This window comes from Misgurnus anguillicaudatus, chromosome 18 (genome assembly GCF_027580225.2).
Source record: "Misgurnus anguillicaudatus chromosome 18, ASM2758022v2, whole genome shotgun sequence".
NCBI lineage: Eukaryota > Metazoa > Chordata > Actinopteri > Cypriniformes > Cobitidae > Misgurnus > Misgurnus anguillicaudatus.
The window spans coordinates 16,268,142-16,291,067 of record NC_073354.2 but is presented as its reverse complement, the minus strand read 5'-3'; the positions used below and the strand labels follow the sequence as shown (position 1 = coordinate 16,291,067).

At 36.9% G+C, this 22,926-nt stretch overlaps 1 protein-coding gene across 2 annotated transcripts in view; it reads right to left on the bottom strand.

Moving 5' to 3' along the window:
• The window catches only part of rtn1b (reticulon 1b), a 50,114-nt gene extending 36,887 nt beyond the window's left edge, over positions 1-13,227 (bottom strand). For both annotated transcript variants that reach the window (XM_055186054.2, XM_055186055.2), the window contains exon 1: positions 12,767-13,227. In XM_055186054.2, coding sequence (XP_055042029.2) covers positions 12,767-12,995 — 229 coding nt within the window. In that variant the 5' untranslated portion in view covers positions 12,996-13,227. The remainder of the gene's footprint in view (positions 1-12,766) is intronic.
• Positions 13,228-22,926: the final 9,699 nt, after the last annotated feature.

Sequence of the window (22,926 nt, the reverse complement as noted above, 5' to 3'; positions counted from 1 at the left end):
TTTATTAGGATCTTTATGAAATGTCTGTAACATACTTTTGGTTAAGTCTTTGTCAGATATTAAAGGCGGGGTGCACAATTTTTGAAAAACGCTTTGGAAAAGGGAGTCGGGCCAAGTACCAAAACACACTTGTGACCAATCAGCAGTAAGAGGCGTGTCTACTAACCTACATTTTTGCCTGGGTTGTGTATGTGTGGGTCGGGTCTATCAAAAGAAGGTCCAGATTCTATTGGGGTAGGGGCGTGTTTATTTAGGTGATTTCAAATGTCACCATTGGCTTTCATAGATCATGCACCCCGCCTTTAAATGTGTTCTCAGTTTTTGCCATTTTTTGGTCATTTAAATTTGTCTGGGTGGTTAATAACACATTTTCCAACACATTGAAGGAGACCAAATTGTTGAATGAAGTCGTGTTGCAACATGATCTCACAAAGTTCCGTGGCATAGTAACGGAATTTTTTGCTCATTTTTGCGTGGCATTCTCACGGATCTCCGCATATTTCCGTGGCCCTGCCACGGACTTTCTTTTCCATGGCATTCTCACGGATTGGTTACTCAACCGCTTCTTCCTTTTTTCAAACCATTGTCGCTTCGGGTTAGGGTTAGATTTGGTGTTTGCGTTAGTATGTCACTGTAAGTATTGGTTTATACTATTTTTTCTGATGTATTCTTTTATATTTCCTAACTTTAATCAATTGTCGCCTGGCGTTGGGGTTAGAGTTGGGTTTGGATTGGGATGTCATTTTATGTAAATCTAACCCTAAACCGAAGTGACAATGGTAAGAAAATAGGACAAAACAGTTGAGTAACCAATCCGTGAGAATGCCACGGAAAAGAAAGTCCGTGGCAGGACCACCAAAATATGCGGAGATCCGTGAGAATGCCACGGAAAAATGAGCAAAAAATTCTGTGACTATGCCACGGAAATTCGTGAGATCAGGTTGGCTTGTGCGCACTTGTTTTCTCATGGACTTGTGAAAAATCATCAGCCATTGCCCAAGTACTGTTCTAATTCTAAGTTTACATCAAGCCAAGTACAGTTAAAATCCCTGGATGTGTTCTTACTTGTGTGGACTTATGACTGCCAAATTTCCCAGAATGCATTTTGAAAATCCATGAAGCGGAAAACCAGCATAATGTTTAAAATATTACTACTTTTGTGTCACAACATGTAGTTTTAATAGTTGGTTGGAAAGAATATATATTTATAAACTTTAAATATGTTGTCACTTAGTAAAGATAGCACAAATTTGTTCGTTTCCTGAGGTTTGGTGGACAAAATTATTAGAACACATGACAGATCTGAAAATGTTACCTTTTTTGCTTCTAAAACATGATTTCTTTTTATAATACTGGTTGATCTGAGCACACCAAATATCAGATTAGTGAGTCGTATCAACTTTTATCTTTAATACTCGATGTGTCCACCTTTTGCGGAAATTACACATCTCTCTGGTGTCACTTTCCTCAAAAACGTAATCAGAAGTGTTATCCCATGCCTTCTGGAACTTAAGCCAAAGGCTTTATTTTGAATGTACAAGTGCAGTTTATTGTCCAACTCACCTAAAATGTGCTTGATGGGTTAAGACTTTGAGGGGGCAAGTAAGAAAAATGATCTTAATCTCCTTATAATGGCTCAATTCTATAAAGCAAAGTAAAGCAGTTCAGAAGCTAGGTCTCATCGCAGATGCATCCACTGTGATTCTTGCTAGCCTTCTGCACATGAGACCCTGCAGTGGTGGCAATCCATTTCACATGACCAGGGTGACACAGGTGTGTGCAAGCATTGGTAATGTGGAAAACGCCTTGTTTTTTGTCTGTGGGCCCTGAGCTAGGTGTTCACTGTTGGTGAGCATTGACAACAGATGCATCTCTCACGGACTGGGGAGTGATTAGAGAAGGCCAAAAGAGCCAAAATGCCCAAAACCTGTGGAAGGCCCATCATCTGTCATGGCACATAAACTGCCTGAAGATGGTGGCCCCGTGCCATCTCGGGGCCATTATGTTCTTGTTCGGTTAGACAATACATCAGTGTTTGCATACATAAATTATCAGGGGGGTCTGCGTTCGCAGCTACTTTGTAAGCTGGCACATCAGATTCTTCTGTGGTCTCTTGGTGAGGGCAGTTTACATCCTGGGATGTCTGAATCAGGGAGCAGATATCCAGTCAAGGCAAGGGCTGAGGCCCAGAGAATGGAGGCTTCATCCAGAGATGGTGGAGCAGATATGGATGGTTTTCGGGCAGCAGAGGTGGATTTGTTCACTCCGCAAGAAACCACATGGAGACCTTTTGTCTCAAGTGGGGTTGCGATTTTTCACCCCATCCAGAGCTGTGGAAAATTTGGGTTTGGCCCCTGAGAGGGCAAGCTGGTAGACTCTGGTCTCTCAGCCAGGGTTGTGGAGACCATATTTCATCCCAGAGCTCCCTCCATGAGGAAGCTGTATACCCTAAGTGGAGAGTATTCACATTATGGTGTGCAGCTCATCTGTGGGACCCAGTAAGCAGCCTTGTTTAGGTAGTGCTGGAATTTCTGCAGTAGAGGTCGACCGATATGGCTTTTTCTCTGGCCGATGCCGATATTTAGAAATCAGGGCAGGCAATGGCCGATATGTTTGGCCGATTTTCTATATGTACATAATAATCAAAATGTTCTCATCATTAGCAGAAATTTTAAATGTAAAAATGTCACTATTTAAGTCAAAGTATTTAAAAAAATTATGACTGGTTTTCTGAAGAGTTTTACGACCTCCTCTGCACCATGCATTTATCAGACACAGATATTACCTGACACTCTGCTGTCATCATCTTTGATCAGTTTTTTACCATGGCTTTTATTGCTTTGTAGGATAAAATCCTTATTTGGTAGACCTGATAAATTATTTATTCATCATAAAGTTAACATAGTAAATGTCTATGTTTTTTAGTTGAGACTGTTTTTATTTTCATGATTTAATATCACCCCAGTTAGTAATCAACAGGTAGTCCTATAGACTAAGCTAGACTGGGAATTGTTTAGAGGAGCAGTCTTAACGTCTTAATATGGACTATGCTTTTACTATCATTAAAAATCCCTACCACATGCATCATCTTCTGCCTTCGTCTCCAGATTGGATGTTGTTCTATAGACAGTTTTATCGGATGCCCGAAGTTAACTTGGTTATTAGTATGGTTAGTGAATTACTGATGTCTAGAACAATTACCTTGTGAAAATTAAAGATTTCAAAAAGAGAGGAGACAATCGACGGTAACAGACATAACCCCAGACATATTACTTTACATAAAAAAACATGGCTACTAAATACATGATAACCACAAAATAAAATGGGTTCTCTTTAACAAAAATAACACTGGAGACTTTGGATAATTATGATTTACATGAAAACATGATTTTGTGTAAAACACTGACTGCACTAACCTGACCCCCCTCCATTAGAAAGTCTGTTCCTCTTCACGCTGCCCTACATTCACTGGGTAAACCTGCTCCACTGGGACTCTATTTTTAACCATCAGTAGCTAAGAAATGTGTAAAAACATGGTCAAACTACAGAGAAAGAAGGAAGCCAATACCTATAAACCCCTGCATGGACCACTAACACCACATTCCAACTCACCGCTTACTAGGGATAGCAACAACCTACAACAAACATTGTTATCAAAATCACAATGATTCATAAAGCGGCTATTTATAAACAAAAAATACAGAAAAAACGGGAATGTTCACGGATAACCAGGACATACGGTCACCTTTTTATATTAACTTCTACTTATAATGACTTGTATTATTTACATTTACGCATTTGGCAGATGCATTCATTCAAAGCAACTTACAGTACACTCAAGGTATACATACAGTATTTATCCCAAACCCATGACCTTTGAACTATACGGGTCAACATTTGAAGTGGATCAAAACATTCATCAAATTTCTCCTAAAACAAGAACGTGTATTGGATATTGGTTTTGATCCACTTCAAATGTTGACTAGTGTACTAATGCAATGCTCCAACTGAGCTACAGCATTGGTAAAACAAGTATGATTCTCATTCTTCATTGTATTGTTGCTAAAATGATCAGGATCGTCCTAATCAATTTCATTAGCTGTATTAAGAATATCAGAGAAGTGTCACCATGTGAAGGTTGATCCTGTAAATGTATTCATTCTCACACCACACAGTCTCCAGCCCACACCTCCCCCTCAAAATTCAACCAGTGCGTGATCCATGAGTCATCCTCTCAATAACGGTCATAGTGAGAGTATAGTGGCTTTAAGTGTTGATCTTTCATTTTGTACAGTACACTTACAAAAAAAAAATGCTGGGTCAAATATGCAAAACACAACAGTCTGGCTAAGATAACTTTTTTTGAGTAAAATTCAAGTGAAAATACTGTCACAATAAGAGATGTAAAATCACATTTTAGTATTCCTGCTAAGAATTGTTAGCATTAGTTGAGCACATAAATACTTTAGGTTAGAAAGAAGGAAATCAATAAATACTTAGAGCAGGACTATTGACAACTGGTAGCATGATATCCATGACATCAAGATGAAGACATAATGTTTTGTTTTAAAGGACTCATGGGAAAAGCTGTGTTGAGTATCAAGTTATCAAGGGTATTAAATGGCTAATGCTAATTTGCAAAAAGAGCTTAGCTTCTGCAAACGTCCTAGCCACTAAAATGACTGTGCATTTTCAGCTGGTATAACCCATCCATCACAGACTTTTAATAATGAAAGTGTTTTAAAGGCAAAGTGATGAAAACGCGCACACACACAAATAGTAGTGTGTGTTTGGTGTTGTCGATGTGAAATAGCACATCCACATCTGAAAGTTTCCTTTAGCTGTGATACCTCCAAAAAAGTCATTAACACTGACTCACTGCTGCCATGATTTTAAGAAACTTTGATATTATATATCTAATACAAAAATTTGATCTCATGAAAATCCGTGTTATAGTCACAGAAAATTTGACCATGTCACGGAATTCAGCTTTTTTCCGTGACGGGACCACAGTCTTTTCCGGGTCACTCCCACGAATTTCTTGTGTCATTTTATGTATTGTTTTCTCATTCTTTTTTCCTATTTTCTTACCATTGTAGCTAAGGGTTAGCGTTAGAATCACTTTCTGTTACATTTTTAGACATCCTAACTCAAACCGCAACTCTAACCCCAACTCCAGGCGAGAATAGTTTAAAAAGCGGAAGAAAGACATGTTGAAACCAATACATAAAAGTACATCTTAACATAAAAGTACATCCTAACGCAAACCCTAAATCTAACCCTAACCCCAAGCAACAATGATTTTTAAAATAGAAAAAAAAACAATGAGAAAACAATACATAAAATGACACAAGAAATCCCCGGGAGTGACACAGAAAGACATCCGTGGTCCCGTCATGGAAAAAAGCTGAATTCCGTGACATGGTCACGGATAAAGTGATTAAAATTTCTGTGACTAACACGGATTTCCATGAGATCAAATTTTTGTGTGCAACACTTCTATACAATGTCCTTTGCATAACCCACTATTATACACTGCAACAGTTACTGCAAAAGATACATATATACAAGTGTAATCTTCATCATACCTAACATTATTAACATGTTTGGATGCATAAATGGCATAACTTGTTTGGAAATCATGACAGCAGAGAAATATTTTCTACATTATACAATTTTATGACTGCTATACTAAATAATCTCAGTCATATTTACTTTACTGCTGTTATGTAAGTTAGTGTCCTAGAGTTAAATATTAGTAAACTAAATATTGATTTCATATCTGATAATACAGAACAGTATAACACATACATCTGTTGATTTTCTCAGCAGCAATGCTATTAGACTTGACAAGAGGTTTTCCTGAGATTTTTCCTCTAATGTTTCCCATAATGTTTGAGACCTGACAGGGTGAGGATGTAGTTTGTCTTACCTCCCAAACTCATCATCATTTCTCCTTTCTCCTTCTCTTTCCCTGCTTTGCACAAAACATTTCTGATGTACATCTACAGAAGCCAATAATGATCGAGTCAAAATAAGATTAGCATTATTATTTAGAAACTTACTTTAGTCTCGGTCTGTTTTCATAAGCTAACTCACTCGCGTGGCATCACCTTTTGAATGCAGTCGTGACCGGATAAAGGCAAAGATGTGTGCGGACATGGTCATGGATACGTGCGTTCACGCGTCAATGCGACTGCTTCGTGAAATTGGTATTGATAGTGGTTTACCCATTTCTAGCACATACCACCTTACACTGCAAAAAATTATTTTCAAGAAAAAAACTTCTTATTATTTTTGTCTTGATTTCAGTAAAAATATCTAAAAATTCTTAAATTTAGATGCTTTTTCTTGATGAGCAAAACGACCCAAGAAAATAAGTCTAGTTTTTAGACCCAAAATATCAAATTTAAGTGATTTTGTGCATAAAACAAGTAAAAAAATCTGCCATTGGGGTAAGCAAAAAAATCTTGCACATTTTTCTTAAACACTAAATTCAAGAAAAATTCAATGGCAGATTTTTTTTCTTGTTTTAGGCACAAAATCACTTAATTTTGATATTTTTGGTCTAAAAACTAGACACATTTTCTTGTATTGTTTTGCTTATCAAGAAAAAGCATCTTAATTTAAGAATTTTTAGATATTTTTACTGAAATCAAGACAAAAATACTAAGAAATGTTTTCTTGAAAATCATTTTTTGCAGTGTAAGGTGGTATGTCTTTCTTGTTCCCACACCTTCTCTTTTTAATTGATGATGGCGGTGCAGAGTCAGACTCAGTCTCTTTCTCCATTTTTCAAATTGGAAAGCAAGCATCTAAAAGGTATGCACGTGCGTGGTTGCGTGCGCACTGCGCTGTCATGACAACAACGAAAAAGTTGACAACAACCTAATCAGCAGTTCAACTGAGGGGCAACAGTAGCGTGTGAGTAGCGAGTGGCGAGCGAGCCTGAACTGTCAAGTAATGTTCGTTTGACTGCCTGGGGCTCGAGGATATAGAGCCACCAACTTTTTTTACGCAAGCAGTGATTATGCCTCAATTTGTCTCAATTTGTGGGACGCATGAATTGTGCTCCAAACGCTGTGCGCGCACGCGCTACACGGGACGGGTGGTCACCCTAGTTGCAACACTTTAAAAAACAGAAAAATATGCAGGATATTGTTGGCAGTAATCAAAAGTCTAAAACTACTTAAACTTCTTTGTAAATTGTGTCTATCATATTGTGCTGTTTTACTGTAGCTCAAGAAAACAAGAAAGCAAAAGTGATTCTTGTATCATGTTTAGTGGGGAGCATCAGTATTTCAGAAGAGAGTGTTGTTCTTTACATCTACCACAGTTTTTCAATTTTTACTATGTTCTTACCTCAACTTAGACAAGTGAATGCTGTACATAACTTAATCTTTGTACAGCACGTTGTGAATGTGTTAGCATTTAGCCTAGCCTTATTCATTCCTTAGGATCCAAACAGGAATGAATTTAGAAGCCACCAAACACTTCAATGTTTTTCTTATTTCAAAACTGTTACATGAGTAGTGACACGAGTAAGTATGGTGGCACAAAATAAAACATGGCGATCCAAAAATTAGAATCAAATTGTATGGCAGGAGAGCACTTAGTTTGCAGCACTTCGACCTCGGTACGCAGTAACATCATCACTCCTGAATACTCCCCCTCTCGCTCAAACTTCCCTTTAATATTATCGAGGTCAAAGAGCTACAAACTAAGTGCTCTTCCGCAATACAATATAGTTCTCATTTTATATCCTCTTAGAAAATCCCCACGTTTTATTTTGTGCCACCATACTTACTCGTGTAACTACTCATGCAACAGTCTTTAAACAGTGAAAACATGGTCACAAAAGTGTTTGATGGCTTCTAAATTCATCCCTGTTTGGATCCTAAGGAATGAATGTGGCTAGGCTAAATGCTAACACATTCACAACGCGCTGTACAAAGATTAAGTTCACGCATTGAAAAAAGACAGGTATGTATTAATTTGTCTAAGTTGAGGTAAGAACATAGTAAAATATTGAAAAACGGTGGTGTTTTCCTTTAAATTCCTCTCAGTTGTGAGTATGAAGTTGACTATGACCTTGCAGCATAGCTCTGTTTATCTCTCCATCTCCTGTCACACTTTCCCTCCGAATCCCACTAAGGTTTTTAAGTCAGTGTCGCCTCATCAATGTTTTCCTGTGAAGATATCCCTGGCGCTGAGCAGAAAATAACACAGACTGCAGGAAGGAAGTCTCCACAATACACTGATCCTTCTAAAGCAAATGAGATCAGGAACCAAGAATTGTATTTGCCAAAACTAGATTAGATACCCGTCCTTTGAGTATGAAAGGGTCAACATAATAAATAAGCAAAACATGTATCCAAAATAATAAATAGTTTAGAGCAAGAAAGTTTCTGTCTGTGGAATCTCTTTGTGTGCGGACGTGTGTGCGTGCGTGTGATACAAGGACATGCGAAAGTAAGTGAACATACACAGTTTCCCTAACCAGTCTCACTGAAGCTTACTAAAGACATTGAACAAATACCTTCCTGTCTATCAAACACAATTTAAAGACTTCCTCAAAAAGCAGAACAGATTATAAACTCACTGTGCTAGACATCAATAAGTGGAGTATCTTCAATACATAACGATACAGTCATAAATGTCATAAATTTGCTTATGTGTGATTAGCTTTAATTTCTTTATTTTTAAATAACTTTAATATTTAACTTTTTCAAAGGAGTTATATGACCCGATTTCAGGTTTTCTTTGTTTTTAGAGTGTTAAAAGATGTCGGTGCACATAAAGGATCTTTCTAAGCACGGGGGAGTTACAAGGCTGGATGAACACAAAGGCTTCGTCTAAAAAGTGAAGCAATTCCAACTTTGCAACTACACTCTGGTTCTTCTGACAGATGCCGATGTTTTCATATTTAATGAATTTCCTAATGATGATTCAAACGCGAGTTTTGAGCAGTGACGCGTTTGTTGTTTGTCGTTTTTACGATCACAAATGCAGACATGGTTTTATGTTTTAGTATCCTTACCAATCTGTTACGTTCTGCTCACATTGTGCTGGTTAAGTCGATCGATCAGCTTAGCCATCTGTGTTTTCTGGGTCAGATTCAGGCTCGTATTGATAAGGTAGTAAAGACCATATTATCTCCTGGCTTTCATCATTCCTTTGGAAGCTTATGTCACATTTCCGTTTAATTGAGGTATTCGGCCAATCACAACGCACTGGATAGCTGGCCAATCGGTTCACACCGCGCTTTCTCAGAACGATGAGCTTTGTACAAATCGACCTGTTACAGAAGGGCAGGACTTAGAGGTGCTACTAAAATGTTGCCTGGCTCCGCCCTCCTATGTGCGTCCGCTTAATTTTCATTTCGCTTCAGTACTAGGTCTGGGACTGCTGTGTAGAGTGGCAACACATTAGATAGCACCCCCCTCTGTTCGCTGGCAACACATTTTCTGCTAGAAATACATTTAAAAGTGCATTTTCTAGGTTAGGGGGGCTTTAAAAGAGACAATATTTGCTCTGTCAGAGGTTATACTTCTGTCCACTAAATTATTTATGCAAAATTGGATGGATTTATTCCTATGGATCAATTGTCAAGCTGCCAGTTATTATGAACACACCCATTTGACGCATACACCATTACTTCTATTGCTCTACATAACACTCTGCTCTCCATCCATTAGGATAGTTGTTTACTGGCATTAAAACATCTAGCAAGCTTTGTCCTCTAAACCCCATCCCAAAATGTTCTCATCAAAAGAGGAAAATCTTTTAAACAGGAGTTAAACAATGACTCCTAAATATGGTTATACCATGGTCTGTTTAAATACTCGATTCTGATTGGCTGGAACATCGCTTCGAAATTTCCAACTGTTTTATTTCACACTTTACATAATTCATTTAAATAAATGACATGATTAGTTCAAATAAAGATCGCCTTGTCACTGTTAGTGTTGCCTGTCATTCATAAATTATTTTAATAAAGCGGACGGAGTGCGAGCCTTAACTTAAGAAAATTACCGTCATTTTTACTCGTCTGTTAAAAAAATTACACTGTAAACATTAATTACAGCTTTAACTTGGCAAATAACCAAGGTATAAGCGGGATAATCCACGGCTAGCCATGCATTAAAGGGTTTTAATGCACTTCGCAGAGGCATTCGCCTCCGTTACACGTCGGGTGGTTATTCGTCTCTACGTCGTGCATTAAAACCCTTTAACGCATGGCTAGCCGTGGATTGTCTCTTACATAATGACTGATTGGCAAGAGGCCTAGCCCCGCCTGTAAGAGTCTGTACTGTGGTTCAGTAAGCACTGGTGCAATCGTACAGTATAGCATTACGGCTGTCATTCAGCTAATGAGACAGATTCAGTCTGATGAGAGGATCTTTCTGTAGGACTTGATTATTATCCACTTGCCAATGTCAGTCTGTAATTCAGACCAAGGCAAAAACATCTGTGACACTGATGCATCTTTTCAGCAAATTTTTAGCAGAGCTTGAGCAAGTGATAAGTGTTGCCATGCAGTTTAAGACCATAACTTATTAAATTGTGTTTCTTATAAATATATGAGGATATCAATAGAGCTGTGAGAAGTGTAAGCATACACATTTACAACAGCCCGATCTTTCAAAAATAATTCACAGACAAGACATGGAAACTGAACCTGAATGAAAAAGAAGTTAGACATTAATTGAAAATGAAATGAAAATAAAATAATAAAATGAATAAATTCTGTGAGTTTTTGGGGAGATTCAGAACTGATATTCAATGATGATTTTTTTCTGTGCCCGTAACAGGGTATTTTGTTTCATCTCATCATGGGGTCTCAACAGTAAGGCTATTTATTGAATTACTAAGCATCAGACTTGAAGGTTGCTAGTCATATCTGTTATGCTCACATAAACGACTATTACATATTTTTTCTGCATTTGAAAAACATTTTCTCTCCTTCGCCTCAATACAGCATTAAAAAATACACCAAACAGAGAAAGTCAGCCTTGTCTAAAACTAAAGATTTGTAAATTGAATTAATAACAATGCTCTGAAGGTTGAAAGAGATGTATGGGTGGAGTCAAGGATAAATTCCAATTTACCCATAAGAGTAAAGTAAAACCATTATTTAAAGGCCTCTGTAAGTGCACTATTGTTGTCAAAGGTTATTTCTAGACTGCGGCTTTATTAAATTGAAAAAACGTGATAAGACAAACACCTGACCATATCACAAAATAATAGGTTTTTCCTCAATAAGCTGTCTGCCTTTCCTTTGTTTTCGATACAGCAGCCTAGTCTCATATTACACAAATCTATTTCGATCCAAGCCTATATGGGATGTTCCAATGCCAATGTAAAGTATTGATGTGCAGTAAGTGATCTCCAAAGGTTACTGTAAAGTGCTTTTTCTCAAACACAGCTGAGGTACAATGGAATAGGATAGGACAGGCCGTAGAAGCATAGTAGGCTACCTTTAGTGTAAGATAAGAACAGCAAATGTAATAGCAAATATAAAATATATTATTGAAATAAAAAAGCACATTTATATTATTCTCTTTGAAGAGTTATCTTTATTTTGTGAAGTGTTATGTTTACTTGAAATACCTGTAATTCTATTTAAACACACTTTTTTTATTCTACACGCATATACTGTAAATTCATTGTTTAGCAGTGGCCAAATCAAATCTCTTTACTATAAAAAGTTGGTTTAATTTTACGCAGTGTTCAACGGGCTTCTGCAGTTGTTTGGAAACAAACCAAATTTAATCCAGTTATTTCTCTATAATGCTTATAAACTATATCACATGTCATCCATATCCTAGACTCGATCACTGCAGAATGTTTGGTTGTGTGTGTCTTTTTAAAGAATTAAGGGGTTAAACTTTAGGCAAAGTTAATTAAATGCATTTCTTTAAAACTGACAGGCACATGCTAGAGGTCAGTGATCCATTACCACCGTCTGTCTGTGAGACATGATTTGATCTATTATACTTTATTAGTTATGCTTCTTTTTAACATAGCAGTTTTAAACATTGCTGTAATATCTAGTGTTTTCTGAATGATATTTATGATAAATATACATCAGCTACCTAAGAAAGAAGCATAACTCATATAATAGTATAAACCAAGTTACTGTATGTCACACAGACAGGCTTTGGCTATGGATCACTGCCCATTGGCTATCAGTTTTAAAGGACTGCATTTAATTAACTTTGCTAGTGAATTCTGTATAACGTACATGATTAAGCAAAAGTCTACTCTAGTATTATAAAGCTTAAAAATATTAGTTGTTTGTGACAAGTATTTTAAACATAAGGGGTCACTTGTTTCGTAATTAATATTCGAAACCCATAAACAAAGTCTAGCTTGCGCCAAAAACTTATGCATTATTACATAAAAAGGCATTTTTGCTGACGACTCCAGGGCCACAATACATACAAAAATGTGATGCTATACGATTACAGGATTTTTGTTCTTATAGAAATTTACTATTTCTGCAAAGAAACCACGACCTGACAAGAGTAAATACACGAGGCTACACTGGACAGGTTAAAATTTAATAACATTAATGGAACAAATGTAATTTAATTTTTACTACTATTACTACTACTACTACTACTACTACTACTACTACTACTGTACCTTATAAATACGTAAGTAAACCAAGGTAACAGGTAACCATAACAAGGCCCAGGTCGAAACAGAAGTTAACACACAGCAGTGCATACATACAGAGAACATGGGATACCCGCATTACCTGTGGAGGCAGTTTCCATGACAACAGGGAGCGGTTGCCGAGCACTTTCAGGATGACTGAACAACTGCTCCTCTTCACTTGAATCGTCCTCTACGTCTCCCATCGTCTTTCCTAAGTCGTCACGGCGGCCCGTGGTGCTCCCGAACAGATCCGTCTCCTCGGTATCGTCCCCACACCAGACTCGCGATCCCGCCTCCGGTTTCACGGACATTGCTGAGGGCTCGTCCATGTGCGATGCTTTTCAGAGAGACGGAGAGTCACGGGGAGATTGAAGACGGTTCAACTCCTCGGATCAGATGCTGTAAACTGTGTGAAATGTTTCGGGCGGGCCGGACTCTCCGACAGAGGCTCACGCGGGTGGAAATGACTCGTTTAGTTGAGTGTTTCGGAGCTGACGTCACCTGGTCTCGGGCTCGTAGTGGGCAGGCGGCATTTAAAACACATTATTAACTTAACCAAAGTGTAAAATAAAATGTACAACATCTAAAACTGTGATTGTTCAAACTATTTAAATGAATAAGCACGCTCAAAAAATAAATGGCTGTTTTTTATTTGTTTAAATGAAAAATATATTCTATAAAAAATAAGGAATGCAGCCACGCCTAAATTGCAATAAGGTGGTCTAAACATTGTCTTAAGTTACATTGTAGAAAGGCCTTTTGTCTTTATGAAATAGCGTCATCTTGTGTTTTCAGAGCTAACCACACTCTGGGTTGTTTTAAAGGGGACATTTCACTTTCAAGACTTTTTTTTAAGATGTCAAATAAATCTTTGATGTCCCCAGCAAGGGCGTAGGACCCGGGGGGGATGGAGGGGATGTGTCCCATCCAATATTGGAGACAGTCACATTTGTCCCCCCCAAAAAAAATTATACTGCGGGGGAGAAAAATATTTGACTCGCATGCTTTTATTTTGAAAGTGCAACACAGTGTCTTGTCACCGGCCCGCTCCGCTCCCTCAACGGCTAGTGGGGTCTGAAGCTGGTGACAGGTCGTCAGAGGTTAAGATGAAAAGACAACTGCAGCTCAGTTAAAGTGATTTCTTTATCACGGGGGAGAAGAAAGGAATGTGAGTTGGTAATAATTTTGTCCAAGAGGATAATTATATTTTCTGTCTAACTTTAGAACATGGATTAAAGTTCGCCATCGCACAACGAATTAACGTCAATTGCAAAATTCTTAAATTCACTTTTCATAAAGACGACTTGTATTCAAAGCCTGGAGTGGAGCCAAAGCAAGTTCTTCTCTCTAACGTTACTGTAGCGTTCTGTAATCACTTCGCTCGGGATCCACTCCGGGTTTTCTGACTGTGTAAAGCTGAGGTAAAACTTTAAGCATGGACATAGAGGGTTTTCACCGACGTCACGTTCTGGGCGGTAACCCGGATGCGCGGCCATCGTGGAGGCACTCGGTGTAAAGAACTGAACGGAGTACAATGGAATATTATGCGCTTTGGATACTTTAAGTGAATGTAGACATGTCTAAACAACAGAAAACGCGTCCAAGATGCAAAGGCATATAGGGAAGGACTTGGACCACAAGAAAAGGCACGATATTTCGAGAAATTACAATTTATAGGCGATGCAGATTCCTACGAGCTCCCTCTTCTAGGATCCGTGACGACCCGGCGATTCTTCCTTCAGTTGCATATCCCGATATAAGTTAGTGACCTACCTAGTTTTAATGCAGAGCCCATATGTCAATGTCAGCTTTATTTATATAGCAAATTTAAAATAGCCAGTGTCCTACCAAAGTGCTTTACAGTAAAATAAGCACAGTAAAAAATAAAAGCAATAATTGTTTTTACCATTTACTATTAAAAATATTATTATCATTACAATAGAAAATTTGTTATGAGCAATTAAGCACACTGGCATTAAGGCATAGCAGCGCAAATTTTATTTGTGTTTAAGTACATTTTGTGCATACACTAAAGTACATATTAAATACTCTTTAAATAAAGCACAAGTAGAAGCATAATTGTTTTATACTTTATGTACTTCAATCATATTTCTAATACAATACTACCCTTTTTCCTGAGCTTTACCAACCACAAGCGCCGCCTCTGATAATTTCTTGCATTCCTTTCCCTGGTTTTTAATAACTTTTGGATGTCGATAATAATCCAAATGTTTTTCTCAATATGTGCTGTTGGTACCATCTCAAACACGGCAATAATTAACCATTTTCCTTGTCGACGTTCGGCATATACATCAGTGTCTGTGCTCTTTGTGATGCGGAGTGCCTCCAATATGGCGTCTTCCGCTCTGATGACGCGTCGTGAAAACCCTCTATACTTTTAATGCAGGAAGGCTCATATTGAAGGTCAGTGTAAAAGACAAATGGAGATTCACATGGCTTAGCGAAATGGGGAAGCCTTTTAGTTCGTGGGATAAAAAAACAGTCAGCCGAGCCAGGTACGTGTCTTTGCATTGTATGTGTAGGGCAGTATTTTGGGGGTAATTGTCCCGTTTTCTGACTGATCCGATGATCTAACCAGTGACTGATACAGTTTTGTTAAAGTTCATGTGGCGCCACAGAGGCAGATGACATCAAAATCCTGTGAGAGCGATTCAAGAAAACATACAGAGGAGACTGCTATCGAAATACTTTGATGTCATCTGCCTGTCGGTTTCAGCACCGCTGTATGAAGTCGAACCAGCAGCAGATCAAGACAACACATGAGAATGATCACCTGTCATTTAATCACAGACCCCCTCAAGTGTACATTAAAGGGGATGATATAATACAATTTCATATTTTCTTTTTTTAAAGTGGGTTATTTAGCCGTTTCGCCTCAATCTACTATGCCTCAAAAGCATTTCCAACATTGCTTGGACATTTTCGTGCATGATTCACAGTCTGTAACTTACGTGTGTTTTAATAATCTTATTTGTTAAAGTATATGATGTTGACTCGAAACTACAGCTTACAGAATCTATGTAAGATAGTTTGTCACACGTAGATTAATATGAAGGGGATAACCTTTTTAACCCTTAGTGCAAGAGTCACAAGTGTTTTGTTTAAAGGACTGTGTTAAAAGTAAAGCTATAAATTAACAAACTATTAATAAACCTACCATATGTTGTAGGCATAAAAGTTATAAATTAGCAGATTAGCTATCATTCTGACAAATGGCTTAAATCAATACACTGTATATTCACACAAAACCATACCCGTATTGTTGCTGTGGCCCACCTTTTGTCCTGTATTTTATAGTGACAGTTGGCAACTAATATATATATATATATATATATATATATATATATATATATATATATATATATATATATATATATATATATATATATATATATATATATATATATATATATATATATATTAGGGCTGTCAAAATTAACGCGTTAATAACGCGTTAACGCAAATTCATTTTAACGCCACTAATTTTATTAACGGAGATTAACGCAACGCGCAATTTCTGTTTGACCCTTGGTCCAGCCCATAGTTGAATGAACAGAGACGCAGACAAATATGACTCTCTCTAAATGAGAGTTTTAATAGAAATAAGAACATTAAGCAAATCGTCTACCAAATCCAATGCTCTAAATGCTCGTTGGACATCTGATATGATCTTTATATACGTCTGAGAGGTGTAACGTTACCGTCCTCCTAATGCTTAATCTACAGTAATACAAAAATGCGTCTCAATTCATTTTGGTTTCGCTTTTATGCATGCCTTATAAAATAGACTGCAGGACTTGCTTGATGTTAGAATAGTCATTAAGAGAGATAAAGTTCGGTACCTGATTAATGTTAAAGAGTTATTAAGAGCGACAAGACTCAAAAGCGACCCCATCACGCTGACTGACTGATATCTGAAGCGCGTGCACACAGACGCGCGAGTGCGCGACCCGGATTTATAGACATCTACACAAAATTACTGTTTTACAAATATCTGCTTTGATAAGAATTCACGCAGGTAGGCTCTATAATCTGTTATGTTTTAAGTAAATGTTTGGTTAACTGTTGGGTAAAACTATCTGATGTGTAACATTATATTAGATCACTTAGATTTTAAGCAGTCTGTCTCAATGTCAATCAAACAAAATGAAAAAAAGTTGAACATACATTGATGATGTTTTTGCTTTGTGTGTGCTAAATCTATTAGTTTTACCAGTGATTTTAAGGTATTGATGTGGTAATATAATGTATGGATGTGGAAATTTTTGTGGTAATTTGACTCTTTCAACTTCAAACACGTGTAGTTCTGTCATATTTTGTTATATTTCAACAAATCATGCATTGTTCTATGTTTTAATAGAGAATGTCAAAATATGAACAACAATTTTTTTTAAATTTGCTAATTCCGACTCAACTTGCCTGCACAGGTCACAAATGATGCAGCAGCAAACAAAAATGGAGAAAGAAAAATCTTCTGAAAGGAAAATTCATATACAAAACAATGGCTGGTGATTCTGTTAAAATGTAAACAGGCTGTTGTTAACATACATTTGCATAAAGCATCTATATATGTATATATGATTAGAATATTAAAAACCTGAAAAGTGTTACATTAGGGTAAATTTTGAATGGATAAAAATGTGCGATTAATTTGCGATTAATCGCAGTTAACTCATGAAATCATGCGATTAATCTAGATTAATTTTTTTAATCTATTGACAGCCCTAATATATATATATATATATATATATATATATATATATATGCCTCAGGAGACTTCAATATGGGGTTAATGGCAAAAAAATGCATCTCAAAATGCATCAGACCTCTAGGGGAGGGGTATCCTTCTCAAAATTTTCACCCCTAACCCACTTTCATGCCTCAATAAAGTATTATGTTGGTGAATGCACTGTAGTTCATTTAAGACATATTTCTGTTCAAGCCATTAACGGATCTGTCAGGTTTTCGATATGTGTCCCCCCCAATGTTAAACTTATTCCTACGCCCCTGGTCCCCAGAGTACATATGTGAAGTTTTAGCTCAAAATACCATATAGATCATTTATGTTAAAATTGCCACTTTGTAAGTGTGAGCAAAAAATGTGCCGTTTTAGGTGTGTCCTTTTAAATGCAAATGAGCTGATCTCTGCACTAAATGGCGTGGTTGGAGATTAAGTTGCTGTATTATCCCCTTCTGACATCACAGGGGGAGCCAAATTTCAATTACCTATTTTTTCACATGCTTACAGAGAATGGTTTACCAAAACCAGTTACTGGGTTGTTTTTTCCACATTTTCTAGGTTGATAGATACACTGGGGACCCAATTATAGCACTCAAACATGGAAAAAGTCAGATTTCATAACACATAGGTAAAATGTGGACAAACCCAACCGTTATGTGAAAAAAATAATAATATTTATAACAAATTTATAATAAATATTTTGTTAGGTTGTGTAATTTTCAGGCATTTTTTACTGTAAGGGAAAAGGGCACTAAAGCCAGCCATTTTATGTTTTGCAGTGTTATACTTTATTATTATACTAAAACATTATACTAAAAACAATTAAATATTGAAGGTGTTGGGGAGTATGTCATAATGTTATCGGTAATTATTCTGTAGACGTAGAAACGAAGGGTATCGTACATCTTTTGTTTTTAGGGGAAACCAGAAGCAAATTATTTATACTTGGTAGAAGTAATGGCTTGGTAAGTCATTAAGGGAAAAATTGTTTTCTCTGTCCTTATTAGTATATTTCTTTTAATTTTGGTTTGTACAATAAATAAAACAAGATTACAGTGATAGATGTAAAAATCAAGTAACAAATAATATCAAATATATCACTTTAATTAAAACGTAGTTACGTTTTGCCACTAGGTGGCCTCATTGTTCTATATTTTCCCTTTGCAATACAATCGAATGAGATAAACCATTGTATCTTTTTAGCCCATACACAGTATCAGTGCATAGTCAAAATATGTTTATATATTTACTGTGAAATATTCAGTGTTGTAAATTATACACAAATGCATGTATCCACATATTTACCGAACCAATTTGATATATTACTTAGTTCCCCTACTGTTGAAAAAAACAATCAAAGACCAGCACACGCTGGTAGCTGGTTTTGGCTGGTTTAAGGTGACAGTAGCTGGTCTAAGCTGGTCCTCCCATCCTGACCAGCTAAGTCCAGCTATAGACCAGCTTAAAAAGTGACCAAAACACAGCTAGGCCAGCTTGCTACTACACCAGCAATACAAACAAAATCCAAGCAGACCAGTTAAAACCAGCTGATCAGCTTATGCTGGTCTTAGATTTTTCATTTAATAGTTTAGACCAAAATGAAAATTCTGTCATGAGAACAGTGAAACACAAATGACCGAATGTTAGAAATCGAGATACTTTCATTGACAGATTTTGAAGTAATCCTAATATTTGTATGTGTTTATATTTTACTTTTCAGTCAAGATTCACTGACTTGCAGATTCAAAGTTCACACTGGTGGTGTTGTAGTACAACTACACACCCACACACTCACTCACTCACATAAATCAATTTGCATTTAATAAGTCCATGCCTGATGTGTGAGTGCACTTTCATTGTCCCCCATAGACTTTTCTGCGGTCTAAAGAGTCAAGCCCCCGATTTGCTCACCACACTGATTATGCAGACACACAGCAGTCAGAGCAGATGGCCAATCAAGTGAGAGACAGAGAGTCCTAAATTAATTCACATATGCATGCCTGCACATATGCAGTATCAAGCTAAATGTGCATGGAACTATGCTACTGTTTTCCACTAATTTACATTTCATTTGCATAAAGAGCATGAATAGTTCATCGATGTTCCAGTTTTCTTACTTTCCCATGATCCATCAGTCCTTAGATGTTTCTTCATGTCTCCAAGTACATGGGTCTTAATAATAATATAATAATAATATAATACCTTACATTTATATAGCGCTTTTCTCAGTACTCAAAGCGCTTTACATATGAACGGGGGAATCTCCTCAACCACCACCAATGTGCAGCATCCACCTGGATGATGCGACGGCAGCCATATTGCGCCAGACCGCTCACCACACACCACACACCACACACCAGCTTATTAGTGGAGAGGAGACCGAGTGATATAGCCAATTAGTTTGAGGGATGATTAGTAGGCCAATGGGCAAGTTTGGCCAGGATGCCGGGGCACACCCTATACTCTTTTCGAAGGACATCCTGGGATTTTTAATGACCACAGAGAGTCAGGACCTCGGTTTAACGTCTCATCCGAAGGACGGGATAATAATCATGTATGATGATGGAACGTAATATGATGTGTCATCTCTGCATCTGCACTCATTGGCCACCTTATTACTTACACCAGGCTGGATCTCGACATTTGACCATTGCAAACATCCATTCTTGTTGCTTCAAATAATACGTTTCAAAGTATAAAGTTGTGTGAGTAATAAAAAGACAATAAAAAATAAAATTTTTATAATAATATTTAAGTGGTTTGTTTATAAAAACGTGTCATATAACAACTCCTGTGAAAATAGGAAGCAATAAAAGAGGAACAAACAGAGTTAATCCATGGAACCCACAGCAAGGTTATCCTTACAAAGAAACTGAGATCCTGGCACACCATCTGAAATCTCAGTTACATCAGATTAAAATTGCAACAAATATTGTGTAAAAATTGGGCCATGGATTTAGAAATGGTGTGTACCATTTGACTTGTGCCATATTACAGAGAGGCTTGGGTGGTATTGATAATCCAAAGATAATCTTTAGATTGTAATCCCTTGTTGGAATTAGGGACACTGGTAAAAATTTGCACACAGAAATAAGACCAAACAAAATGTAATTTTGTCAGATATAATGTCATTAAGTCTCTTGGAAGTAATATTGAAATTGTTCATTTGGTTGGTCCTGCTGGAATGCAATAACAAAAAGGGCTTAGATGTTTCCTTTTTTTTTTTTTTTTTTTAAATAACATCTACCGTATTAGCGAAACAATAGAAAGAGAAATGTGAAGATTGAATATGGAAAGATAATCTTTAATCTTAAAAGATAGTTCTTCAATAGCAACACACTTTAAACTAATTGTTTTTCTTGCACTGCACGTGTACATTTAGATAAAAAATTATATTTTTAATAAAATAATGCATACGATTAAATGTTAATGCTGATCCCAAAAACAGATTGAAAAATTGTTTGTTGCAGGAGAGAAGAGTCAAATTTAATCTCTTATAAGACAATAACAATATCCAAACATGCTAACGTTTACAATGCAAATAATGAATGCTGTCGGAGACAACTTGAAGAAACGGTAAGTGCATCACATTCATTGTTTGATGAACAATAATAACAACAAACAAAAAAATGTTATTCAGTAAATTGGCATAAATGTGACTGTTTCATCTGTAAGAAATGAGGATGTGACAACATGACAAGAGAGGACGAACAATGTAACATTTTAAGCCCTGCTTACCAAAGCAGGTGCACTTGTCATGTTTTTTAACTTAAAACATAAAAGGGCATTAAAAAATAAATATGGTCAAACTCCGTTGGGGACATCTGGTCACCTCAGTTTAAATTAACCTATATACTGATGGTTTCAACCCATAGTTGGGTCAAATATGGACATTTTCTGTTTATTTAATTGAGGTTGCACTTGTTTTTCTTTTACCTGACCATGGGTAAAAAATCCCAGCTTTTAAGAGGGCCGGAAAGACAATTTTTTGATCTTAGCTAGGCTGAATTGCTCTCTTATTCAAGCTTAGATGTCTTCCAGGCAGGCTTATATTCAAACCTCTGGAGTGAGGTCATCTGATTGGAGTGAAAATAAGAAATGGGTGTCATCAGCATAACAGCGATAAAAGAAACCATATGTGCCTGTATAATGGGACCCAAGTATTTGTATATGGAGAACTGAAGCGTCCAAGCACAGATCCTTAAATTAACATCCTTATACTTCCACTTAAATTAGCCATCTATAACGAATAAATATGTTAAAGGTGACTGTTGATAATCATGATTTTCCCTGTTATAAGGTTATATTTTGTTTCATTGCCTGAAAACAGACTGAGGCAGTGTTTGGGAAAGTATGAATCATTAAAACTGTGGCCTGAATCATGTAAACAAAGCTGCCCCAAGGCTACGAAATACTGTGATTAACCCAAAAAAAAAAAAAAAATTCTGCTCTGCTCTTTCTTTTCAATTTAGTGGCAAAGGGCACTGAAGATATGAAAATTAAGAATGATGGTTCACATGAAACTAGAATAATGCTTTTAATTATGCACATTTTAGCTGCCGGAGACATTTATGCAGATCATGGGTTCTGTGTTTGCATCAGCTAGTTTCTTCAAGTTTTTCTTACTTGTATCTCCTGAGACAGAAGATGTTTTTTAAGGGTGGTTGCAGTAAACAGTGACTCACTTGGTTCGCTTCATACATTTCTACATTTACTGCAGCTGCTGCTGCTGTTGTTATTGTTTCAGACAACCAAGTCCAAATACACTGTCTGGGATTTGGAAAGTGTCCACTATTGTTGTGACACATTGCTCTGCAGACTTCACCTGTGACAATGTGGCAGACAATTTTGTGCACTGTGTTCATCCATCTCTCATTCATTCATTCCTTACTGTATGCTGTATGTTCCAGACTTACGATACATGAAATTGTCGGAGAATCAAGAATCAACAAATTTTTCTATAGATTATTCTATAGCTGTAAACAATTTAGAAAAATTAGTACCAATAATGCAATGGTAAAGCCTGGCAATAGCTTTAAGGTTTTATTTGTTTACATGTTGTGCGATTCAGAAACACAATGGAAATCTAGCTGGAGGTTCCCTTGTTCAGGCCTAATGCATTTGGTGTTTATACAGGCAGCTACTCATCCTAAGTGCTCGCCGCATTATGAGCTACACACTTAAGTCACCCTGCAGAGAGCATATCTTTATTGTAAGATGCTTTTAATTTGGATATCCAGGCCTAGATAAATTATTTACCCCTAGTCATTAGCATTAGGTTGAAGCCTTGTACCCACCATGACACAAAAGCATAGCAACACAACACTTCTCTGACCATGACCATTTGATTTAGTACCATTTAAGTCACATCTATAGTCTATACACTACACACTATAGAATCCTGTGTTCATGGATGGCCATAAACCATGTTACATACTCTAAGATTTTCTTTTTTTTATTGCTCTTGTATATGCCTTAACAGCCTGATAATTAAAAGC